Raw genomic sequence first — 24308 nt, forward strand, 5'->3', positions numbered from 1 at the left:
TTTAATATATTAATTAATTTGACGCCTGTCTGTGTGCGTTATTCGTCCGTCCGTCCGTCACACACCACCTGGGGCGTCTGCCACAATTAATTTTTCGCATGTCCAAGTACGCTACATTTTGCTTCGTAGGCTACATAAAAAACTATGCTTGGCGTCTCAGTAAATATAGGCTATATATGAAGGTATATTTGGTGCAAAATAGCTGAGCACAGTGAATTTGTAGGCTAGTTGTAGAAAATAGCCACACATGTGTAACAGTAAATTTGTAGTTGTAGAAAATAGATACACATGGGTAGCAGTAAATTTGTAGTTGTAGAAGACCCATGGGAGAAGACCACACATGTGTAGCAGTAAATTTGTAGTTGTAGAAAATAGCCACACATGTGTAACGGTAAATTTGAATTACACATCATGCATGACATCGGTCAATACGTGCAGTGGACTGAGCTTTTCTAGTTCTCGATTGCTCACGAACAGAATCACACTCAAATGCTCAGGGGCCCTTCTACCTTTCACAGTTTCTCATAGAGTTTAGAGCTCAGGGAGTTAAATACTGTACTGTACTATGCATATAAAATGAATAACACTTAAAACATTTTATATTTTCATATTCAGTTAAGAAAATATCATATTTCTATTCTTAGAATAAATTATAGCTATGAAGGTATATTGGTGCAAAATAGCTGAGCACCTGTAACAATGAATTTGTACTTGTAGAAAATAGCCACACATGTGTAACTGTAAATTTGTAGTTGTAGAAGACCACACATGTGTAGCAGTAAATTTGTAGTATGAGTACTCACTTTTGAGTATTTGCCGATACAAAGTACCATACAAGTACTTTTAATAATACTGCAATTTGCAATTACCACAAACAGTTTGGGCTGTCAACTTACACAGGTTTGATTAAGTGATTCACTCAAAGCTATCTAGCATCCCACAAAGGAACATGCATCATGGGTGGGGGACAATATGTTTATTGTGCACTTGTTTAAGCAGTGTTTTTCGGACCAGAATGTCAACAGGAACAAGTAGAAGGATGTAGGAAGACCTTTACCCTCACTTTCAACATGGCCCCCTAGCTGGTGCTTCACCCAAAACCAGCCAGAATGAAGTTAAAAACAATTTTGTCTCCTGGGCTGTTGGTCTTAGAACATGTGATGATTTGATGTATGTACATATGATGTATTTGGGCCAGGTGGTGGATGAATAATACAGTTGTATCTGATCTATTTAATCTAAGTGCTGCAGTTTCTTGTGTTGCATGAAAAATTCAAGAGGTCCTGGGACCAGGTGGTGAATTGATAGGTTTGAAGAAACGGTTAGAGTGTGTGACTTTGTTCAGGGTATGCTGACCAGCTGCTCCTGGAGGTACCGAGGTCAAAACAGAAACTCAGGGGGGATAGAGCCTTTTCAGTCGCTGCTCCCAAGCTATGGAATGACCTATCTCTGCACATTCGACAAGCTTCATCACTGTCCATTTTTAAAACTAGTCTTAAAACCCATTTTTATTCCTTGGCTTTCAACCTGGCATGAGACTTTGCTCCTGTTTTAATTGCCCTACGGTCTTTTATTCTTTTTATTGTTTCATTGCTTGTTACTGTTTGTATTTATGTATTTATGATTACTAATGTACAGCACTTTGTTGCAGCCGTGGTTGTTTTTAAAGCGCCCTATAAATAAAGTTGAGTTGAGTTGAGTATGCATGTTATTACTGAATAAAAGACACAGTTCATTCAAGAATAGCATTCTACCATTACAAAGTACAAAACATTGCAATGCATAATAATACAAAAATCTGTGAATAAATACCAGGGACATTCGTTTTCATACTAAACAATTTTAAACTCTGGTAATCTAGGTAGTTTCTTCTGAAGCACATTCCATTGGATTTTTAAAATATCAAAACTGAAATTTGTATTAATCAATAATACATTGTAGTCAAAGGGGTTGGCCGGCTGACTTAGCCTAAAATAATGCAGAATTAGCCTACCATATATACTGTATATGGTGGATTGACACAGTTTGGTGTAATGGTGTGATCATGCATTTAGGGTTCAGATCTCTAAGGTTCATCTTTGATTTCTCACACTTCATTGCTTTTATCCTTATCAGCTCTTCAGTATCCTGATGGGGATGGGACATGGAATTGGGGATGCTGAAGCTTCGCATGACCAGGTGTATTGTGACTGGTAATCAAACACAGCAATAGGAACCCTTTTGAGAACCCTGTTTAATGAATTCCCCTGGATCGATATCCTTCAATTCCCAGGACAGTCCTCTGCTCCCGGGATCTTCATCTCAGGGTCTTTTTGTCTGAAGTTGTTGATTGCCAGATCGTAGATTAACCTTTAAAAGACAATTAAGACAATGTCATTGTTGATAAACATCTGTGGGAAAACATTCACAATGTCCACAAAAAGAGAATCATTATAGACACAAAAAAAACATTAATCCATAAACCTTCAGCACTTTAAGGGTCACCTTTACCTGAAATATGGTTGTGTGAGTCAATGTTCAGACCCATATAAACAGCAAGGCAAGGCTGTCATTCTACAGTGTGGCCACACTTTGCCATCTTGATGAAGATTCTCAGGCAAAACATGATCCAAAACAAGGTTCAGATATTAATATTAGAGCTGTTTGATCTCATTGTGCTTCGTATTATTGTACTTAATTGTAAAGTATACATGAAATGGGCTATGTAAATAAAGTCTGATTGATTGATTGATTGATTGGTTGATTGATTGATTGATCGATCTACTCACAAGACATAGGCTACTTATGGTCTGTACAATGCTGAGGGAGTCCCTACAGTGTTGAATGTGTTTGTAGGCTACAGTATTTTGCCATGTGTATTATTATGGACAAGAGAATAATAGATACATTGGTCAAGGGGGGTAATGTAGGGAATCATCCCACAATAGACAATGAAACTTTACAAACAATGAAATGATGTAGCTTTACAAAAACAAGTTATAACGTTGTAAATCAATGACTTACTGCATACATGTTGGAGAGGTTGTTGAACAGCACTTGACCTGCGCTTACTTTGTTCCTGACGCCACGTACAGTCCCATTCTTGCTGCAGATATTGATGCGCTTGTTGCTAAAGAGACGCTCTCTTTTGACACTAGCGTACATAAGCAAGTCATCGGGTTCAGTCCCGCTGTCATCCGGAGCGGTGTCCGTGAGTCCACTCAGGTGCCCGTTTGCTTCACTGGCTGGAGGCGAGCTCACCGACTCCGTCTCTGAGTTGCTGGTGCTGTCTGAATCCACTGAGTCCCATACTGACCCAGACAATGTCTCATTCTTGAACACCTCTGTAAGTACGCGCCCGCTATTTGCAGATGCCACCCGAAACCTGACTGTCCTCTTAGCCTTTTCTTTCTCCTGCTTTGAGAATGTGCCCTCCATTTTAACCGAAAATGATTTACATGGCCGCTGTCCCTTATAACACAAGGTGCATTCGCACAATGCTATGCCATGTTTGCTGGAATTCAACAATAGGCTAAATTGACATGTCAAAAGCAATGCCAAAAGGCTCTGACTGGACACCAGACACTAGACACCAAACTGGTTAATAATGTATGACATTCTACCATGGTAACTGCTAAAACAGATAAACAGTAAATTGATACGTACATGATCAATAATTGATCAAGGTCACTATAAACAGCATTTACATGCAGTAGTAGAGTAGGCTATGGACTCCATCCTGGTATGAGAGATGAACTCATCGATAGACACAGAATGCTTAACCAACCTGCTTTTGTGACACCTTTTTTCAATTTCTGAGAGTATGAAAGTTACAAGTTAGGCGTTCAGCAGACATCCTTATCCAAGAAGGTAAACATATATTACAATCATGGCAGAGAAACATTTCTCTACTGGCATGGGAGATTGGCTTTACAAGGTTTTGGTGAGTGAAAGGTCGGCTAGCTAATATTAGCTTACTTGCGAGTTAACCAAGGTTAGCAAAATGTATGTTTTAAATTGACATTTAACATCACCAACATTCTAGTATTCTACTGTATTTGGTATTGTGGCCTCGGCACAATACTGGCACTTGCACTACCCCTCCTATGCATTAGGTGGCGGACATACTTCTTCAAGTAGGTTTTGAACCTTCACGTGATTTCAGAAGAAGTGTAAACACTCACATGTGGGACCAGCAGTTTTCTACCAGCTAAAACGATGGGGAAAAGAAGGCAGAATAACGAACTGTTCAGGAATTTATCCAAAAAGCAGAAAAAACATCTGAAAGAATTCGGAGAGGAGCACCCATTTCATGACATGTAACGTTACGCTTTCTGTCTTGTGGCTAGCTATCATTATAGCAGCTAGCTGTCGTTCCCGTAGCAAGCCTTGCTTTATGCTAGCTAGCCACTGATTACATATAAATGACTATGAAACAACCAGTCACATAGTTATAGCCAACTGTGTTGGCTACACACACACACACACGCACACGCGGTCACCTACCTTTAGCCAAGCAGCTGCATAAGTTAGCTATTAGTTTACCCAGTTAGACTAGTCACTTGCTTTGAACTTGTTTATAGTTTTTCCACGTAATGTTTTTCTTTCTTTCTTTTTCTAGTGTGACTGAAAATAGAGAGAAAACCCAAATATTGGACCTGGTAATTTTTCTTTACTCCTCTCTCCACTAGCTCTGTACTTGACATTAATCATCCTAAATGTGACTGTGACTGTTTGCTCTCGCGTTCTTGCCACAGCCGGACAGCCCAGAGCAGTCCAGCGGTGCTGAAAGTAACGAGGATGATGAACCAGAGCAAAAGTCAGCCTATCACAAACTGCTGTCAACTCTCTGCCAACCTGCCAACGATGACGACATTGAGGATGATGACGAGAGTGAGGATGAGGAGGTTGAAGAACACCTGAGTGATGGCAAGTTGCTTTTATTTTATACCTGACAAAAGCATTGTTTAGCTGAGAAATATATTAGTTTTTGTTTAGACATCCTTTTTGTCAAAATCAAGAATGGCTGATAGAATTTCCATGATAATGAATTGGGTTTAACTCTGCTTCTTGCTTTGTAGGACAGAGTGACGGAGACAGTGAGGAAGCGACTGAGGAAGAGGAGGAGGAAGGTCAGGAGGCAGACGCTGATTTGACTGTGGCATCAGAAGAGGCGGGCGGGGAAGCAGACGAGCGACCGAGTGTTGACGGTTCTGTAGGGGAGGACATGACTGCAGGAGAGGAGTTCACCGACAAGGAGAATGAATCTCACTTCTGTCTTGAGACCAACGTCTTAGGAGAAGTGGAACAGGAGAGTGTGGAGTGCCTGGTTGAGCAGGAGCAAAATGAAGGCAAGCGAAATTTGAACCTTATGTTAATTTACCGTATGGTTGGGTATCGTATATTGATATGCTATTTGATGTATGCGTATGCAGCAATACATCGCGATATTTGGACCTTTACAAACATGTCTGGTGCTAATTCTCCAATTAGATTTACTAAAAGTAAGCTGAAGCCAGAAAAAGAAAGACAATCTGATAACGTTACGACAGTACGACAGTGCACTTACTCGCAGAGCCTGTGGGGGCGCAGTTCCGAGAAAACCGGAGAAAACGCTATGTATTGCTTTAAACAACACAGTAGTAGCTAACTATTCCGGCGTCTATGGATATCATGCGTTTTTAGCTCAATGATATCATGGCGGAGGTGAGAAAACCGAAGCGAAACATCACGGAGGAAGCCAGAAAAAGAAAAAGACAATCTGATAACTTTACGTCAGTATGACAGTGCACTTACTCGCAGAGCCTATGGGGGCGCAGTTCAGAGAAAACCGGAGAAAACGCTATGTATTGCTTTAACAAGGAAAAACCTGTTGCAAGTGCAACCTGTAATATTTTCATAATAACATAAATTCCTCAACATGCAATATCATTGCAAATGACAATACGCAGTAACAAGATACTTTTAACACATTCACTTCATCAGTGCTGCAAAGTAACTCCTTTCTGTATATGCTGTGATTAGTGCCAATGATATACATTCACTCCATGTTGAGTTTTCCTGGTCAGACCAAAGGTTACAAAGTGATCACGACACATACAAAAGAGGTTCTTCATGCAAGATAATCTAGTCTGGCACTGTTTCAGAAGGCTTTATGACACTAAAGGAAAATATCACATGTAACACCTTTCATGATACAGAACTCTCTGTTATCAGATGTGTTTGTGAAGCACCTTGACGCAGAGCTTAGTGAGGAGGATGTGAAGAAGATTACTTCAGGCACCAAAACCAAGAGTCAGAATAAGGTAAAGGCCACAACCTTGAAGTACTGTATTTATTAGTGTGAATATCCGTGTGTGAGAATTTGTTTTGATTATTACCACACTTCATGTCCACCCCCCCTCTCTCTCTCCACACAGTGGCCTAAATTGGGCACTCTCATGTGCTCTACCCCCCTGGATAAGTTTGGCCCTATAGGCCAGGAGAAGAGTACAAGCCTCCCTGCCATCCACAAAGTCCTGGAAGCCAACTGGAGATCACTAAACCAAACATTCAAGCCCAAGGACGCACCAGAGGAGGTCAGTGCTCTTCAGCTGGAGTTGCTGGCCCTCATGGGCTCCTACAGGGACGTGTACCATCCAGAGAGCTCGCCACTGAGCCAGGGTCACCAGGTGCGCTCCGCCTACTGTCTCCATGCACTCAACCATGTGCTGAAGGCCAACTCCCGCGTCCTTGCTCACAATGCCCAGCTGAGGGATCGCCAGGCAGAGGCTAAGCTGGGGGCGGAGCCACAGGATGAGCCCAGGGACCAGGGCCTGACACGACCCAAGGTGGGGCAACACCACTGACTGTTTGTTCTGGTCCAATACTCAGTGTTTGTCGTAAAACAGCACGCTGACCCATTTTAACCAGATCATCTACTCGTGCCTAGATGAGAATACCCAAAGCTGTTGATGTGTGTCCGTCCTCCGTGCCTCTGTTTGTAGGTTCTGATCCTGGTCCCGTTCCGAGATGGAGCGCTGCAGGTGGTCCAGACCCTCATCAGCCTCCTGGAGACCAAAGGCAAGAAGATTGAGGTCAGCAACAAGAAGAGGTTTAAGGACGAGTTTGGAGAGGAGCCGGGGGATAAACCCCCCAACCTCGTCCGGCCGGACGACTACCACGCCATCTTCTCTGGCAATGTGGATGACCACTTCAGGATAGGTACATTTGTAATCGAAGAGGGCCATATAATTTTTTAGAATATTCTTTGATTTAGATTTTCTATTTTAGACTTTGTAGTGGGCGGATTGGAATGTCTGGACGCAGGCGAGTGTCTCTCCACTAAACCGTGTATAGTAAAGGTCACAGGTCATTACACTACATCCATATCATTGCCTCTGCTTCCTCTAGCTGTCTAACTGGACACCAAGCAACTCTCTCAACTAGGCGTTTCCTTCATGAGGAGAAGCATACGGCTCTACGCGCCCTTCTACTCCTCTGACATCATCATCGCCTCGCCCCTGGGCCTGCGCACGGTGCTGGGGGCTGAGGGAGAGGCCAGGCGGGACTTTGACTTCCTGTCCTCCATTGAGCTGCTGGTGGTGGACCAGGCCGATGTCTTTCTCATGCAGAACTGGGAGCACCTACTGGTAGGCCCTTCCTTCTCGTACACAGCCCATCTGGTCCTATACACTCAGTGACTTCACAGTGATCCCATTTACATGCACATTACAACTGTAATATAATCAGATCATTGCTATACTCTTAAAAGGTCTTGTAAACACCTCATTGTGATTATCTTAAATTGGGGTAAGGCTATAATCAAAGTAATGGCATACTCTGATTCCAACAGCTAGATGTGTGTGTTTAGCGTGATGTCATGCGACTTGTTTTCAGCACGTTTTGAAGCACCTGAACCTGCAGCCTCTAGACTCCCATGGGGTGGACTTCTCTCGCGTGCGAATGTGGAACCTGAACAATTGGGCAAAGCACTACCGGCAAACACTAGTGTTCAGCGCCATCTCGGACCCACAGATCAACAACATTCTTACGAAGCACTGCTTCAACTACCGCGGCCACGTAAGACCTTATGTCCTGAACTCTCACACGTAAGACCTTATGACCTGAACTCTCACACAAGTAAGACCTTATGACCTGAACTCTCACACACGTAAGACCTTATGACCTGAACTCTCACACACGTAAGACCTTATGTCCTGAACTCTCACACACGTAAGACCTTATGACCTGAACTCTCACACACGTAAGACCTTATGACCTGAACTCTCACACACGTAAGACCTTATGACCTGAACTCTCACACACGTAAGACCTTATGACCTGAACTCTCACACACGTAAGACCTTATGACCTGAACTCTCACACACGTAAGACCTTATGTCCTGAACTCTCACACAGCTGCTATCCAGCTGTGTCGGGTATTCAAGATATTGATAGTTTTGGTGACTGATCACTTTCAGAATGTCCTCAATTTTTGTTATATAAATCGAACAATAGATTGTAATAAACACTGAATGATAGTCATTTATTAATGATAAAGGCATGGAACACATTGGTCTGAAATGCTTTACCTTTAATCTTATTCCAGATTGCCTCAAAGAATATTCCTCAAACTGGATCAATCTGCCAGGTTCTGGCCCAACTCCCACACGTCTTCCAAGTGATCCCTTCTGACAGCTTCATGGATCAGGACGCAAGGTAATGAGCACATGGATCAGGACGCAAGGTAATGAGCACATGGATCAGGACGCAAGGTAGTGAGCACATGGATCAGGACGCAAGGTAATGAGCACATGGATCAGGACGCAAGGTAGTGAGCACATGGATCAGGACGCAAGGTAGTGAGCACATGGATCAGGACGCAAGGTAATGAGCACATGGATCAGGACGCAAGGTAGTGAGCACATGGATCAGGACGCAAGGTAGTGAGCACATGGATCAGGACGCAAGGTAGTGAGCACATGGATCAGGATGCAAGGTAGTGAGCACATGGATCAGGACGCAAGGTAGTGAGCACATGGATCAGGACGCAAGCTAGTGAGCACATGGATCAGGACGCAAGCTAGTGAGCATGGCACATTTGGGAGTTTGTTTGGAGAAGTGTTAATTTTGACAACAAATACCTGTTTTCTTTACAAGGAAGATTACTGACTAGTATTCACTGAAAAAGCAAATCACTAGATGATGTAACAATTGTTTGAGTAGTGAATACTGCAAGAAGCTGGCAAGAAATGAGTAGTCACATTTGTAAGTGTAAATGGCCATAGGTGGCCTGTGGTTTGAGGGCGGTGGAACAATCGGAGAGGGAAACCCTGCCCACCTGGGATGCCTGATGTTACAGGTTTTCCCTATGAAAATGGAATGGCATTTTTGTCTAGCTGTATTTCACAAGCTCAAATCCTATCACTGTAGCAGATGAGATGTCAGCCTAATTAAGAAGATGTAAGCCTATAATTGGTAAGTTTAGGTTATTTAAGGCTGCATAAAGCACAGAAGTCAGTTAATTACTAAAATGTGAATACATTTAAAGTGTTGGGTAGACTAAAATGACCACACACAAAAAAACTGACAGGTATTTTAGTAAAAAAGACTAAGACTAGACAATATCAAGAGCAGGTCAAAATGAACACTGGTTTGAAGTAATTGTCTCAACTGGGGTTGGGTTGGGTTTCAACCTCAGAGACCTGGACTTTTCCAAACCGCTGTCATCACACAGTTCTTGGTCAACCAGTCTGTCCCTGACTGTCACTGGTCGTAAACACATCTCTCAATGCTCCTGGACACTCCAGTGATGCTCCTGCGCTCACAAAAAGCACTGGTCTCTTTTAAGCTCCACTATGTTGTTGATTTCATCTGATCTTAAAATATCAGTTTCAAAGTCGATCTATTGGTGTGCTGGATTATTATAGCGAGAACAGCACCTCTTCCATTCCCACAGAGGGGTCCGGCGGCCTGTATTTGCACTATGTAACTTTTGACCGCGAGCCACGGTTTTCTCTCGCATGAATGTTCTGCTTTACCTTTAGCTCTCCTCTTTGAATTTGCCGGCAGACTCAGTTTTCCTCAGCTTGTCAGTTGTCAACAAATGCACGTTTTAACATGCGTCTCTCAGCGTTTTACGACAATGGTACTGCGGTTGTAATGGCTCTAGTGGCCTATAGGGGCCGCTAAATTGCATAAAACTGGACCGCTACATAATGGGGCTTTGATGCATGGATGTATTATAATAACTGGATACAGCCACTCCATTCACTGGCCGCTATCAACAATGAAGCCCTATTGAACCGCGCCATCTTGGCAAAATTTGTAGTCATTTGACTATTTCCGGTTACTTTTGACTTGCGCAGTTGTGCTTTTCTGGCCTTCCGGTTACTTTTGACTTGCGCAGTTGAGCTTCTCTGGCCGACGCGCGTCCACGAAAAAGTTCACATTTTTTAATGAAAATGACCACAAGACAACCTCCTGTGCATAGTTGAAATGGTAGTGGGATACGGTGATAAACTGGAGTGATCATTTGACAGCAATTATTAGCCTTTTCCAGGAATGGACAGAAATGGGATATTTTTAGAATAACAGGAATTTATTCACATACAATGTAAAGGAGTTGATGTGTAGCATGAAGATGAAACGATACACTGAGTTTGGGTGTTTTCAGTCAACGTTGGCGTTGACCGCTTCCAGCTATCGAATGGCCGACTGGTGTGATGGATAGCCTAACGTTAGAGAGATAAATGTAGGCTATGGTTATGTTAATAAAGCTAACAATGATGTTGTAACATGCATGCAGCACTGCCGATCTGATCTGAACGATTGATTCATTATTACCATGGATCGGTATTGGGATTGATCAAGGGCGAATGTGAAATAGCAGCCACGAACTCAGCGGGTTTTCCGAGATGCGGTAGCCGCGGCCAGAGCTCCTGCTGGCGGGGAGTGAAGCTCTTCAACTCGCCTGTCACTGGCTCCCTGGAGGAATTCAGCCTGGCTGCAATAACGTTATCGCGAACGGAATGAATACCATCTACTAGCAAACAAAACATGTTCAATTATATTTAACTTGTTAAAACTAAGATGCCAGGATCAAAAAATAATTTCTCCAATTGATATATTTGACAAAAACAGGTTAATATGCAAGCCGGTTTTCATTGCTAAATCAAAGCGGGGAGAGCCGGGAACGTGCGTGGACGCGCGTCGGCCAGAGAAGCTCAACTGCGCAAGTCAAAAGTAACCGGAAATAGCCAAGTGACTACAAATCTAGCCAAGATGGCGCGGTTCAATAGGCCTTCACTTTAGATTTCGATTCCTGGGGGCTTGCTTTGATGCCACTTCTGAACAACGAGATACATTATATCTATTTATGCTGTGTTCACACCGGGCACAATTTTTTCCTGTGGCGCGGCGAGTTTACATAGAAAGTCAATACACTTCACGCAAACTGTCGGCGGGCGGCGCGAATCGCAGAACTCGGCGGCGCGGCAGCCGGGATTCGCCGCGCGGCGACATTCGCAAAAGTTCCATTTTTTTTTTACTTTCTGCGGCGGATTTGCGCGGCGACCCATTGATCCCGCGGCGAGATTGGGCGAACTGGGCGGCGCAAATTTTCTCGCCGCGCCCGGTGTGAACACAGCATTAAATGTCCCCCCTGGGAATCGGTAAATTATCTTTCTATCTGTTCTTAGATATTCACAACAAAATATTTGTTTCCCTTCCAGGTTCCAGTTCTTTGTAGACAGGGTGCTTCCCCAGTACAGGGACTCGGTCATGTCACACACCCTGATCTACATGCCCTCTTACTTCGACTATGTGCGCCTGCGCAACTACATGAAGAAGGAGGAGGTCAGTTTCGCCAGTATCTGTGAGTACTCCAGCAAGTCCGAGGTGTCCCGAGCTCGGCACTTCTTCCTGAAGGGAGACAAGCAGTTCCTCCTCTTCACTGAACGCTTCCACTTCTACAAGAGGTAAAGGCCGCTCCTTGAACGCTTCCTTCTCAAATAAAAGGCCCAATTTTGAATTAAGCCGTCTTTGTTTTGATTATCTAGATTATAGGGATGCCATTGAGGAAGTGTGCCACAATCAGTATATGATTCATTGCAAAAAATACAACATATCATGCTATTAAAGGAAAATCATGATGTTACACTAGGAAATACTGTGTGATAATTCCAGCTGAAACTGCACAAATCAGACATTGAAGATGAATGTGATTATGGACATGTCATGTAATGCTGGTACAAAAATCACAGCATTCTGTTGACTCTGCATTTGTTGCTCTTCACATTGTCCATCAGATACACCATCAAGGGGATCCAGAACCTGATCTACTACGGACTGCCCACCTACCCTCACTTCTACAGCGAGGTGTGCAACATGCTGCAGGCCGGCGGTCAGGGAGAGCAGGCCAGCTGGACCTGCACAACCCTGTACTCTCGCTATGACGCGCAGCGCCTGGCCGCCATTACAGGGGCCCAGCGGGCAGCTCAGATGCTACAGTCCCACAAGTCTGTGCATCTCTTCATCACTGGGGAGGACCAGGCCTCGTCACCCCTGTGAGAGTGGAATGAGGGACAGGGGCATTGTGATAAAGACAGGATTTTCACTCTAAATTATGTGTATGTATCTATATTCACTGGTTTTAGCCCCCGATTCTTTCAAATTACATTGATTTCTTAACTCACTTGATAATTGACATATTCAAGTAATGACATGCTTTAAAGGTGAAGTCTCCACTCTGGTCATTTTGTAAAGACTCTAGACATTTAGTTAAGTCAGACTAGACATTTTGTAGACATTTTGTAAAGGACATGATATGTGTTTTGGTGTTGAAGAGGAATAATGTTAACTTACCTGGCAACCTGTTCTCTGCAGTTGATTATATTGGAGTTAAAAATATGAATCATAATCCTGGTATCAAACATGAGTTTCAATGGTAGAGTTGAACGCTAGGGAGAAAAACTAGCCAGTTTTTTTTTTTTTTTACTAAAATGCCAAATTTCATAATCTGAAATGTCAAAATAAAGACCAGGATTCAGGCTACACGTTTCACTATATGTAAGCCTATATCATCAGTTTTCCACTGAAAAGTCAATGTACTGTATGGTTACATTTGAGTGTTGTAGGCTACAGTTAGTAATACGGGTGTCAGTACTGTAGGGCTGCGTTCCGAATCGCATACTTCTACTTCTTACTACCAGTACCTACTACAGCTGCCCTTAGAAAGTACGTACTTTGCAAGCAGTAGACATCCAATTGGGACATACTACTCTGTCATAACATTGCGCCCTGAAATATGACGACATCCGTCGCTGTCCATAAAGCGACATTCGCCCACAGCTGTCCGCAGAGACGCGCAAGATTCGAAATGGTTGGCGCAGTAAATCCCTTCCAGATGCACGAGAACGCCATTCGTCGAGCTCGCCAGAGACGCCAATACCGTCGGAGGACGAGCTCTCCTGTTGTTCCTTTGTAATGTATGTAGTTTGAACTGAATTGTACATTTTAACCTGATCAAGGTATTTATCCACGTCAGTAAAATTACATAATGCATTTCAGTCATTGTCATTCTATGTCCTGTCTGCATGTGAAGCAGCCTCACATTTAACTTAGTAACGTTAGTGTAAACATTCTTGCCAATTCTGTTGTGTAACTTAGTTGACTGAACCTACATTTTACAAACTTTGATATGTGACAGTATATAATCAGATCATTGCAGTCGTAATGTAGTGTCCTTGTATCTCAAACTGGAAATAAACCATTCATGCAATTAAGTTAACTTTTTATTTCCCATTCATTTCACATTCAATCACCATACTCATATTCATAGGATGTCCACCCTACAACATATTGCCAGTTGAACCCCAATGCACCCATCCTGCAGCTCTACTTTGATGATCTCCTGGCTGCAGCAGTGTCTGCACCACTTGACTGTGTTCCAGCTCTCCAAGAACACGATTACACGATCCAACATTAGGATACACAGCATCACACCTCATTGTTTCTTCCCTAAAACCAAGCTTGATGCCTGTTAATTTGTTCTTCATTTTGTATTGTCACCCTCATTTTCCCAAGCTACCATTATGCATTATGTTTTGTTTAACACGTGTGATGTATAAATCCAATGATCAATCATAACTACATCTAATGACCAATCATGACTTGTGTATTGTGTACTGTGTAATCCACACATCACTTTGTCCCAGTTTCACCTGTAACTTTGAAGGAAAAAGTGTGGATGCTTTGAAAGACCATTTCAAGTCCAGTGGAGGCCAAGCTACCCGTCAGTCAACAATTATTCAACACTCAGGATACAGTATATTTGACTGATTGAGCTCTAAGAAAGCACAGGTTAGTTGGTCGAAACATTAATGAGGCATTTGAAGCAAACAAATGAAGCTAATTAAATTAAACATGCTGCAACACAAGACAAACAAAACAAACAAAGCTAAATGATCATTTCTTAGCGAGTGCCTCCAGCAGTGCCAAAAAGCGGTCCTCCCGCCTCTCCTCTCTTGACCGAGACTCATCCCCTCTCCTACTGGCCTCCTCGTCTCTTCTCTCCTCCCTTGTAAGTTTTATTAGTCAGGTGCACATCATACAGGTATAATATGCACTGGAATGCAATTGCTAGCTCCCAAATGTGCATAGTACAGTAAAAAATAGAAGTAATTAAGTAAAAGACACTAAAAATTTAAAATAGAGTCAAAATACAGCACAATCTTGTTATACTGAGGGAGACTGGAGTAGTCCACATCATCTTGTATTTGTCATACCTTGTTCTGGCTGCCTCCTCTCTCCTCCTGGCCTCCTCTTCTCTTCTCTCCTCTCTCCTCCTGCTCTCCTGGTACCTCTCTTCCTCCCTAGCCCTGGCTGCCTCCTCTCTCCCCCTGGCCTCCTCATACCTTTGCCCCTCTAGTGCCTGCTGTCTTGCCTCTCTCTTTTCCGTCTCTCTAAGGTACTCCAGTACCTGGCTACTGGACTGACCTCCCTCCCTCCTTCTCTTTCGTGGTGGTATAGCAGGACACTCGTCCTCCACAGGAATGGGATCAGACACAGAGGGAGTTGAGACTTCAACAGCCTCCTGGCTTGCTGATGAAATTAGCAATGGTGGGGTGATGGATGGCTTACTGCCCAATGCAGCATCCATCACCCCATACCATTTCCAGGAGGCTGCTGTTGACTCCCCTCCCTCTGTGCTGACCCCTGTTTTAGGACACTTCAAATCCTGCTAATTAGATGACATGATTAGTTAATGACACTAAAGCATAGTAAATGGCTAATCGAAGGCATACACACAACACTGGTGACTGACTTTGTATTTTTGTTTGAGGTTCTCCCATTTCTTTTTTATGGAGGCTGGTGTCACCTTCCCCTCCAAGCCATGCTCGGCCACAAACATCCTAAGGGGACAAGGAACATGCCCAGCAATGACAAATGCTCCTTTCATCACATTTTGTAAAATAGGGTCAAGTGTTACTCACTCAAACCCCTTTATCGCTGCATTTCTCTTCCCAGTGAACAGCTCCTCCTTCTCCATCCTCCACTGGATGAGTTTCTCAGTATGTTCATCTGTCCCTAACAAATTAATGATGTTTTCCAGTGAGACAAAGCAGTTGACTGACTAGTACTTCAACTACCTAGTTAAAGTTAGCTAACTGACGTCCTGGATAGGCTTGTGCATTATCAGCAAACTATTTTCTGGTGAGCTGAATTGGTATGTCGTACCTTCTATTAATACATCCATGGTCGTACCTTACATAGCTAGCTATACTGACTTGGCTTGCATTCTGCTTTTTGGCAAATTTGACGAATGATGAGAAGAGTGAGAGGTAACGTTGTTAACTTCAGTGCACCACATAGCTAGCTAGCTAACTAGCTGGCAAGTTGATGTTACAGAAGTAAGTTACGCTAGTAGCTACCACTATAGATACCACTAGGCCACTGGCTGAGGTTATAGGTTTACATTTGCGCTCATTTATCCACTTAGCTTCGTGCAGCAATAGTATCTTTTAATGTTTCAATTATACACACAACACGAGTCGCTACAAATATGTAGTGACGTTACTGTACTAACACTTGGATGCGCTGCCGCTGCCGCTTGCGTCCGCCATCGTTGCACATCTGTCTGCGCGCCGCAGGATTCATAATAAAGCCTCCAGCGCGACTCGCACGTGACGTAATTTCCGCTGCGCACAGGATTGTGGGTCAGAATAGCCAGAGAAGCCTGCTGGCTTCCCGTTCTATTTCGTGGAGCTCCGCCCCACAGGGCTAGCTCCTATTGGCTAGCGAAACCCAGCTAGCTACATTGACTGAAGAAAAAAACATACACGCACCTGTGTCCAACCAGGTCCGGTGCACCACTGTATAAGCGGGCTACGCCCGCACATCTGCTCCTTCGAAATTTTCAGCTCGCATTGCTACTGGAGAAGATAAGAAGATGTCTACTCAGCGGACCCAAGCGGAGCTGGCGGCGTCCTCAGATGACCCCCTGCCGGCGCCGATGGATCCGCCGGATCGTTTCTGTGTCTGCGGCTCCCGCTACAGCGACGTGGGACACCACCTCTGCTTCCGCTGTCTGGGGCCGCAGCACGCCAGAGCGGGTCTGGCTCCGTCCCCCGCCTGCGAGATCTGCGCCCTCCTGGACCCCATGGAGAGGATGCTCCGGGCGCATTTCTTCGCTCCGCCGCCGCTGGAGACTGAAGGTCTGGTCCAGCTGGTCGGCGAGGACATCGGCGCGCCCCCGCAACAACCGGCGGCCCCGATTACCTCCCTCGCGCCTACGGATGATGAGGAAGAGCTCTCCGAGGCAGACGAGGGTCTCTCTGCGTCGGAAGCCACTACGGCTAGTGGCGCCTCCTTCCCGGGGCGGGGTTCATTCGATCGCGACCTGCCCCGGCTGCTGGAGAGAGCCGCGCATCACCTCGGTATCTCCGTCCCGGAGGTTGCTGCGACTACGGGGCTCCCACTGTGGAGCTCCGTCTGCTACGGGCGTCCCTCTCAGCCTACTCCTCGTCTCCTGCCGGCTATGCCTGACCTGGAGGCGTTCGTCGAGGCTGAATGGGAGCGGCCGTTGGCCATCAGAGGTCCGCTTCGCCAGTTCAGCAGAGCTACGAGGGTAACCGGCTGGACTGACGTAGCAGCTATCGGCTCTCCTCCTCTGGAACCCGACATTGCAGCGGTCCTGGTGCCTGGTTCCTCCGCCTGGGGCTCGGCCAGGAAGCCTCTCATGCCGGACGTCAAGGACAAGACAACCCTGTCCTTGGCCGACAAAGGTTTTTCTCTGGCCGCGCAGGCCGTGGCTGCCTCCTCCTCCATTGCTATGCTGGCCATTTACATCGGCCAGCTAGCTACGGAGCAAACCCCCCCCTCTATGGATGAAGACAGGAGAGCGGAGATGGCCGAAGCCGCCGGAGCCGTTGCTCAGCTTGTGAGAATCTCCGCCTCCTGTCTGGGTGGAGTGATGGCCACGTCGGTGGTGCAGCAGCGCCACCTATGGCTCTCCCTGACTCGTCTGCGCGAGGAGAACAAGGGTGTCCTCCTCAACTCACCGGTCAGTAGGGAGGGGTTGTTTGGGGCGGCTGTGTCTAACATCCTGGAGCAGTGTCGCAGCCAGGAGCAGGACCGGCTCCTCCTCGCTCGCCACCTCGCTGCTCCGGGGGAGCGCAGTGTGCCGGCACGTTCGCGTGCTCCGGCTGATGCTGCCGCGACTGGGAGCAAGCGCCGGCGAACACACAAGGCTAAACAACCTGCCACGGGGTCCCGCCCCGCTACGGCCCATGGACCGGCTCGCCCGGGCTCCTGGACTGCGCACGCGGCTCCTCCCCCGCGACCTCCCCCTGCCTACCCCGCCCAGGGTGCCGGGACCGGTCCGGCGTCTTCAAGCGCGCCCGCCGCTCCGCCTCCGGCTTGGGGTAGGAAGAGGCGCACCTATTGACGGTGCGTGGAGATGCGTGACTGTGTTGTGCCCACACCACGCTCTGTTAAGAGCGGCGGTGAGCAAGTTTCCCTGCTCAATAAAGCAAACACGATGCAACGTTATCAAGCTGGTTGTAATGTGCATTCCGCATCTCCTCCCTTTTCAACTACTGTAATGTTCTCGGCTAGAGCCGCTGGGTCTTCTGTGAAAGAGTCAGAATTGACCACGGCAGGTCTCGCCGCAGCTGGTAGACCGGCTCGAGCCGCGGAGTCTTTTCCTGCTAAAGCAGACGTGACTCACGCGGGGCTCGCCGGCTCAGCTGATGTGATGTATTCGGCTAGAGCCACCGGGTCTTCCGTGAAAAAGTCGGAATTGACCATGGCAGGTCTCGCCGCAGCTGGAATACCGACTCGAGCCGCGGAGTCTTTTCCTGCAAAGAGAGCAGACGTGACGCGCGCAGCTCTCGCCGGTTCAGCGAATGTAATATATTCGGCTAGAGCCGCCGGGTCCTCTGTGAGAAAGTCAGATTTGACCACGGCAGGTCTCGCCGCCCCTGTTCTAAACAGACCGTTTGGGTTTTTAACAGAGGGGATGTGTGCGCCCAGGCCAAGTGCTATGGCTGTACTGCCCTGTTCGGAGTTTTCTCGGGACCGACCGCTGGCGGGGTTTAGCGGCGAAAAAGATTCGCTAGACCCCCAGACGGCGTTCGTTCGTTCGGGCCGAGCGTTCGAGCCTCTCCCTGTGTGTTCGACAGGTAGAGAGTTTTCACGCTCACCGGTCAGTGAGAATACTTCCGTGTTTACTGCCTCGGCTGGCTATTTAACACTGCCCGCCTCTCATGTCCCGTCTAGTCGGTCTGCGAAAGACGGCACCTTGACAGATCATGCAAATGAGGAGGCGGGGCTTCCCGCATTGCAACACTCCGCCGTTTTCTCTCAATGGGATGAGCAACGGCGGCTTGTTAGCAATGCGGACGGTGTCGGCTCACTTCCTCTTTTTGTGAATGAAGTGCTTCTTGACAGGAATGCCATTCATCCTCGCGCTGTTCAGGGACATGGAACTTCCAATGGGGATTTTTCATCTCCCTTTCGAGGGTGGCCCGCCTTGGGCCAGGACAGCAGAGTTTCTCAGCTGTCCGGTGGCGGTCAGGGCCAAATTGAACTATGGCAGGTTCCTCGATCTGTTCCCGCGATCTCCGGCACAACCTCTTTCCAACCGCTTCACAGTCTGGCAGGAGAGATGTCTCCTGGACAGCTGGTTGCAGCGTGTTCTACGGGAAGGGTATCTCATTCAGTTTTGTTGCCCCCCACCGCCCTTCACGGGCGTAGTGGAGACAGTGATACCGCGTCCCGCTCAGGCTGCCGCTCTGTCAGCAGAGATTGCAGAACTGATGGCGAAGGGAGCGGTAACTGTGGTCCCGTCAGGCCAGAGGGACGAGGGATTTTATTCCCGCTACTTCCTCGTGCCAAAGAAGACGGGGGGCGTGAGGCCAATTTTGGACCTCCGCCTTTTCAACAAAACGGTGGCGAATCTGAAGTTCCATATGCTTACGGTGCGACAAATGCTGGAGGCATTCCTTCCCGGCGATTTTTGCACCAGCATAGACCTCAAGGACGCTTACTTCCACATACCGATAGCTCATCGGCATCGGAAGTTTTTGCGTTTCGCCTACCTGGGTGTGGCGTACGAATATACCAGACTCCCGTTTGGATATGCGCTCGCCCCCAGAACCTTCTCCAATTGTGTGGAGGCGGCGTTGAGGCCACTGCGCCGGCAGGGCATCAGGATCCTGGCGTACCTGGACGACCTGCTGGTACTGGCTCCGTCGCCTTTGTTGGCTCTGATGCATACCGCCACGGTGGTGCGGCATCTCACCGGCCTGGGGTTTGCAATCAACTGGGAGAAGAGTGCTCTGTGGCCGGCCCGTCAGATTGTTTACCTAGGTATCAATCTGGACACGAGCGCCATGAGAGCACGGCTATCCGATTCAAGGAGGGAAACACTGGAGAAGAGTCTCAGTGTTTGCCGTCCTTCTCGAAAGATCGCGGTTCTGTCGATCATGCGCCTTCTGGGTCTCATGGCAGCCGCCCATGTGGTAGTGTCACTGGGCCTTCTTCACATGAGGTGCGTGCAGAGATGGTTCGCGCGGCTTCGTCTGGACCCTGTGAGGCACAGACGGCGCCTTGTGCGGATGCCGGGGTCGTTGTCAGCAGACCTCGACTATTGGAGGGACCGGCGCGTAATAGCGCACGGTGTTCCAATAGGCAGGGTGTCGGCTCACGTCGCTGTCTTCACAGACGCGTCTCTGAGCGGCTGGGGTGGTACATGTCTGTCTCAGGCCGTAGGTGGTTTGTGGGCCGTCGGAGAACGGCGCCACATCAACCTCCTGGAGTTGGAGACGGTGCTACTGGCATTGCGCCACTTTGTACACCTGGTACAGGGGCGCGATGTGCTGGTGCGGTCAGACAACCAGACCACAGTAGCTTACATCAACCGACAAGGGGGAGTCCGCTCGCCAGCGCTTCACCGTCTGGCGGTAACGCTGTGGCGATGGGCTCATGTCAATCTCCGGTCACTGACAGCGCGGCACATTGCCGGCCGTCTGAACGTCGGGGCGGACCTGATGTCTCGGGGCGGGCCTCACCCGGACGAGTGGAGCCTACATCCTCAGATAGTGGCTCAGCTCTGGACCCGGTTCGGCAGAGCAGGGGTGGATCTCTTTGCTTCGAGAGAGAACGCGAAGTGTCCCCTCTGGTTCTCTCTGAGACAGCAGGACCAGCCTCCGCTGGGCGTGGATGCGTTCGCGCATGCCCCCTGGCCGGGGGCGCTGCTGTATGCTTTCCCGCCGATGGGGCTGATTTTACCGTTGTTGGCCAGGGTGCGGTCAGAGGGTGCATCAGTGATACTGATAGCGCCGGACCGCCACTGGGCGAGATGGTATGCAGAAGTGATGGCCATGACTACTGTAGTACCGTGGCACATCCCTCATTGGCCGAACGCTCTGTCCCAGGCGGAGGGCTCAATTTGCGCACCTCCAGTCTTGGGACGGCCGCTGGTGGCCTGGCTCTTGAACGGCGGAGATTGTCTGATAGGGGACTCTCTCCGGCCGTGATCTGTACAATTCAGAGCGCGCGCGCGGCTTCCACTGCCTTGGTTTACTCTGGCAAATGGGCTGCTTTTGCGCGTTGGTGTGTGGAAAGGGACTTCGCTCCCGAGTCATGCTCGGTCGAGGCGATTTTGGAATTCCTTCAGCACCTGATGGATCATGGTGGCGGTTTGGCAGCATCCACTATCAAGGTGTATGCGTGTGCTATTTCCGCATGCCATGAGGGGTTCGCCAAAACTACGGTTTTCGGGCATCCCCTGGTTAAACGCTTCCTGGCCGGCACGCGCCGTCTTCGCCCTGTGCGTAAGGCTGCGGCGCCGCCTTGGGATTTGCTCTTGGTTCTGGATGCGCTATGTAAAGCGCCGTTCGAACCAATGGAGCGGATATCTCTCAAGTGGCTATCGATTAAGACCGCGCTGCTCCTTGCTCTGACGTCGGGCAAGCGGGTCAGTGATCTGAGGGCGTTGACAGTTTTTCTCATCACGGGTGATGGGAGCAAAGCTGTGTTGCGCACGGATCCATCTTTCGTTCCGAAGGTGGTCCGGGGCGCCTATAGGGCACGGGATTTGGAGCTGGGAGCCTTCTATCCTCCACCTCATGCGAGCGAGGAAGGGGCCCGCCTGCATTTGTTGTGTCCTGTGCGTGCGTTGACGTGTTACGTCCAGCGCACGGCTGCGGTCCGCACCACCCCCCAGTTGTTGGTTTGCCACGGCCCAGGGAAGGTGGGTTCTCCGTTGTCGAAACAGCGTCTCTCCCATTGGATCTGTGAGGGCATCGCCCAGTCTTACGTGACTGCGGGTCGTCCTCTGCCTGGTGCTGTTCGGGCACACTCCACAAGGGGTGTGGCCACGTCAGTTGCCCTGTTCAATGGTGTGTCAGTGGAGGACATCTGTGCGGCGGCGACTTGGTCGTCCCCGTCTCCTTTTGTCCGTTATTACCTTTTATCCATGTCCTCTGTCTCTGTGGCGTCATCTGTGCTAAACACAGCCGCCGGTGCGAGCCAGCGTTAGACAGGATTTTTTCATGTAGGTGTTCGGCTCGAGTCGCCGGGTCTTCTGTGAAAGAGTCAGAATTGACCACGGCAGGTCTCGCCGCTACTGGAGAACCGGTTTGAGCCGCGGGGTCTTTTCCTGCTAGGAAAGCAGACGTGACTCACTCAGGTCTCACCGGTTCGGCTAAGGCAGGGGCAGGCCCGTCTAGTGACGTTCCGCTCCTGTTTATGTGTGAGGCTGGGACGGGCTTGTTACGGAGTAACCGCTTTGGTCCAGCTCTCGCCCCACGTGCCTCTCCTTGCCCTCGGCTGTGATAGACTGAGTGTGGCGGGGTGGGGCCAGTGCTTGGGTCGGATCAACTGTTAGTTTGGTCTCGCCTTGGAGCCCTGGCTTGTGTCCTGACTGGTTTCCCTTACTGGGGCCAGCAAGAGTGTATGGTGCGGTCGTGTAGCTCCGCTTATGCCAATAGGAGCTAGCCCTGTGGGGCGGAGCTCCACGAAATAGAACGATGGTTACGTATTGTAACCCTAGTTCTATGAGTGGAGCGGAGCCCCACAGGGAACAGACTTGCTGACCCCGCTGTCTGCTCGCTGAAAATTTCGGTTAGGAGCAGATGTGCGGGCGTAGCCCGCTTATACAGTGGTGCACCGGACCTGGTTGGACACAGGTGCGTGTATGTTTTTTTCTTCAGTCAATGTAGCTAGCTGGGTTTCGCTAGCCAATAGGAGCTAGCCCTGTGGGGCTCCGCTCCACTCATAGAACTAGGGTTACAATACGTAACCATCGTTATATTATACCTCCATGGCTGGCTTGCATACTGCAAAATACGACCGGATGTAGTATCACATCCTGGCATTTTTGCCATACTGCATGTGGCATACTATGTATTGGGACATACTACATTCTGTATTGGCATACTATATAGTAGGGTAGTATGCGATTCGGAACGCAGCCTAGGTCTACTTATGACCCTTACTAATTATTGGGTCATGGGTCACTAAATTATCGGGTCATTAATGTCCATAGAAATACAAAACTAGGGATAACTATGTACTGTTCTCTACAAGGGAGGTAAAACTAAAAAATATATCCCAAACCAGGGACACCGGGGCGAGGCGGGGCTATAGCCCCGTCACAAATCTGCTTAGCCCCGGTTAAGCCCCCTCAAACATTTTGGTATATTTTAAGTAAAAGTTCATAATCATCCATTCTCTTTTCATAATCAGGTCCCATGGTTGCGTGCTCGTGCTACAGGTACCCTACGTGGTGGGGTCTGGTCTGGTTACTATACCTACGAGCCCAACAGCTCGCTTCGCCAGACGAGTTGCGCTGATGTGAGTGTGCTCGTACGTTATTCATTCTTCATAATGGATCGTTTTGTAATTCGAAAGAAATTAGACTTAAGTCTAGACGAGGGGGACATGTTACATGTTCTTGTTGGCATGTTGAATATTGGCAATCAGTCAGTTGAAAACCCCGCTCGGATGTTCTATAGGCATGACGCCTCTTGCTTAAAGGGCAATGCTCGTTTTTGACAACCTGGACCTTATTTACGACATATTATAAGAAGTTTGACTCACCGAGATCACTTTGGTGTAGTTCGGAGGCCTGTAGAAGAAATTTAAAATCCAGCGCGAGCCAGTATATCCATGTAATGACGGTGATCGGGGCAACGAGAATGCAGTTTCTCAAAATCTATTTTCGGCCGCTAAACGGTTGTTTTCATCAATCAGATTGGATGAATCGACAGTTGAGATTCCTCAACGCGAGGCATTGTAGTGGTTTTCAAATACGGGGTCTTAAGCCTCTGTAATATGATCTTTACACGCCTTTCCCCACTTGCTCCAGCACGCATGCGCACAGGCCAGCGGGCAGACTGGCTATTCTCCGGCTCACATTCTCTGCGCTACGATCGGATTGTTGCTGACGAATGACGACGACAATATTCTCGGCACCAACAACGATAGTAGCGCAGAGAATGTGAGCCGGAGAATAGCAGTCTGCGCGCTGGCCTGTGCGCATGCGTGCTGGAGCAAGTGGGGAAAGGCGTGTAAAGATCATATTACAGAGGCTAAAGACCCCATATTTGAAAACCACTACAATGCCTCGCGTAGAGAGAATTGTAGAGAAAATGTCCTTAGTTTTAGTCCTTTTCATTCCATACATAAGCCTAGTATTTTGGGTGGATATGAAATCTATCCTCCATTATTTCTTTCGCTGTGCCCCTGCGCAGGAGTAACCTGACGTGCGCCAGATGGTTTGTTTCACACGGAGTGAAACAACGTGAGCTCACAAGATCAGGATGGTCTCACAAGGCTAG

The 24308-nt window shown here is 47.9% G+C and overlaps 1 protein-coding gene across 1 annotated transcript; it reads left to right on the plus strand.

The window, feature by feature from the left end:
• Positions 1-4181: 4181 nt before the first annotated feature.
• Positions 4182-12864, plus strand: utp25 (UTP25 small subunit processor component). Its single transcript, XM_084451091.1, has 12 exons — positions 4182-4298; positions 4601-4640; positions 4737-4908; positions 5061-5330; positions 6196-6284; positions 6399-6809; positions 6966-7182; positions 7408-7610; positions 7858-8040; positions 8570-8679; positions 11694-11939; positions 12270-12864. The coding sequence occupies exons 1-12, from the start codon at positions 4198-4200 to the stop codon at positions 12529-12531; spliced, it is 2304 nt and encodes a 767-aa protein (XP_084307217.1). The 5' UTR covers positions 4182-4197; the 3' UTR covers positions 12532-12864.
• Positions 12865-24308: the final 11444 nt, after the last annotated feature.

This window comes from Borostomias antarcticus, assembly GCF_949987555.1.
Source record: "Borostomias antarcticus genome assembly, chromosome: 16".
NCBI classification, from domain to species: domain Eukaryota; kingdom Metazoa; phylum Chordata; class Actinopteri; order Stomiiformes; family Stomiidae; genus Borostomias; species Borostomias antarcticus.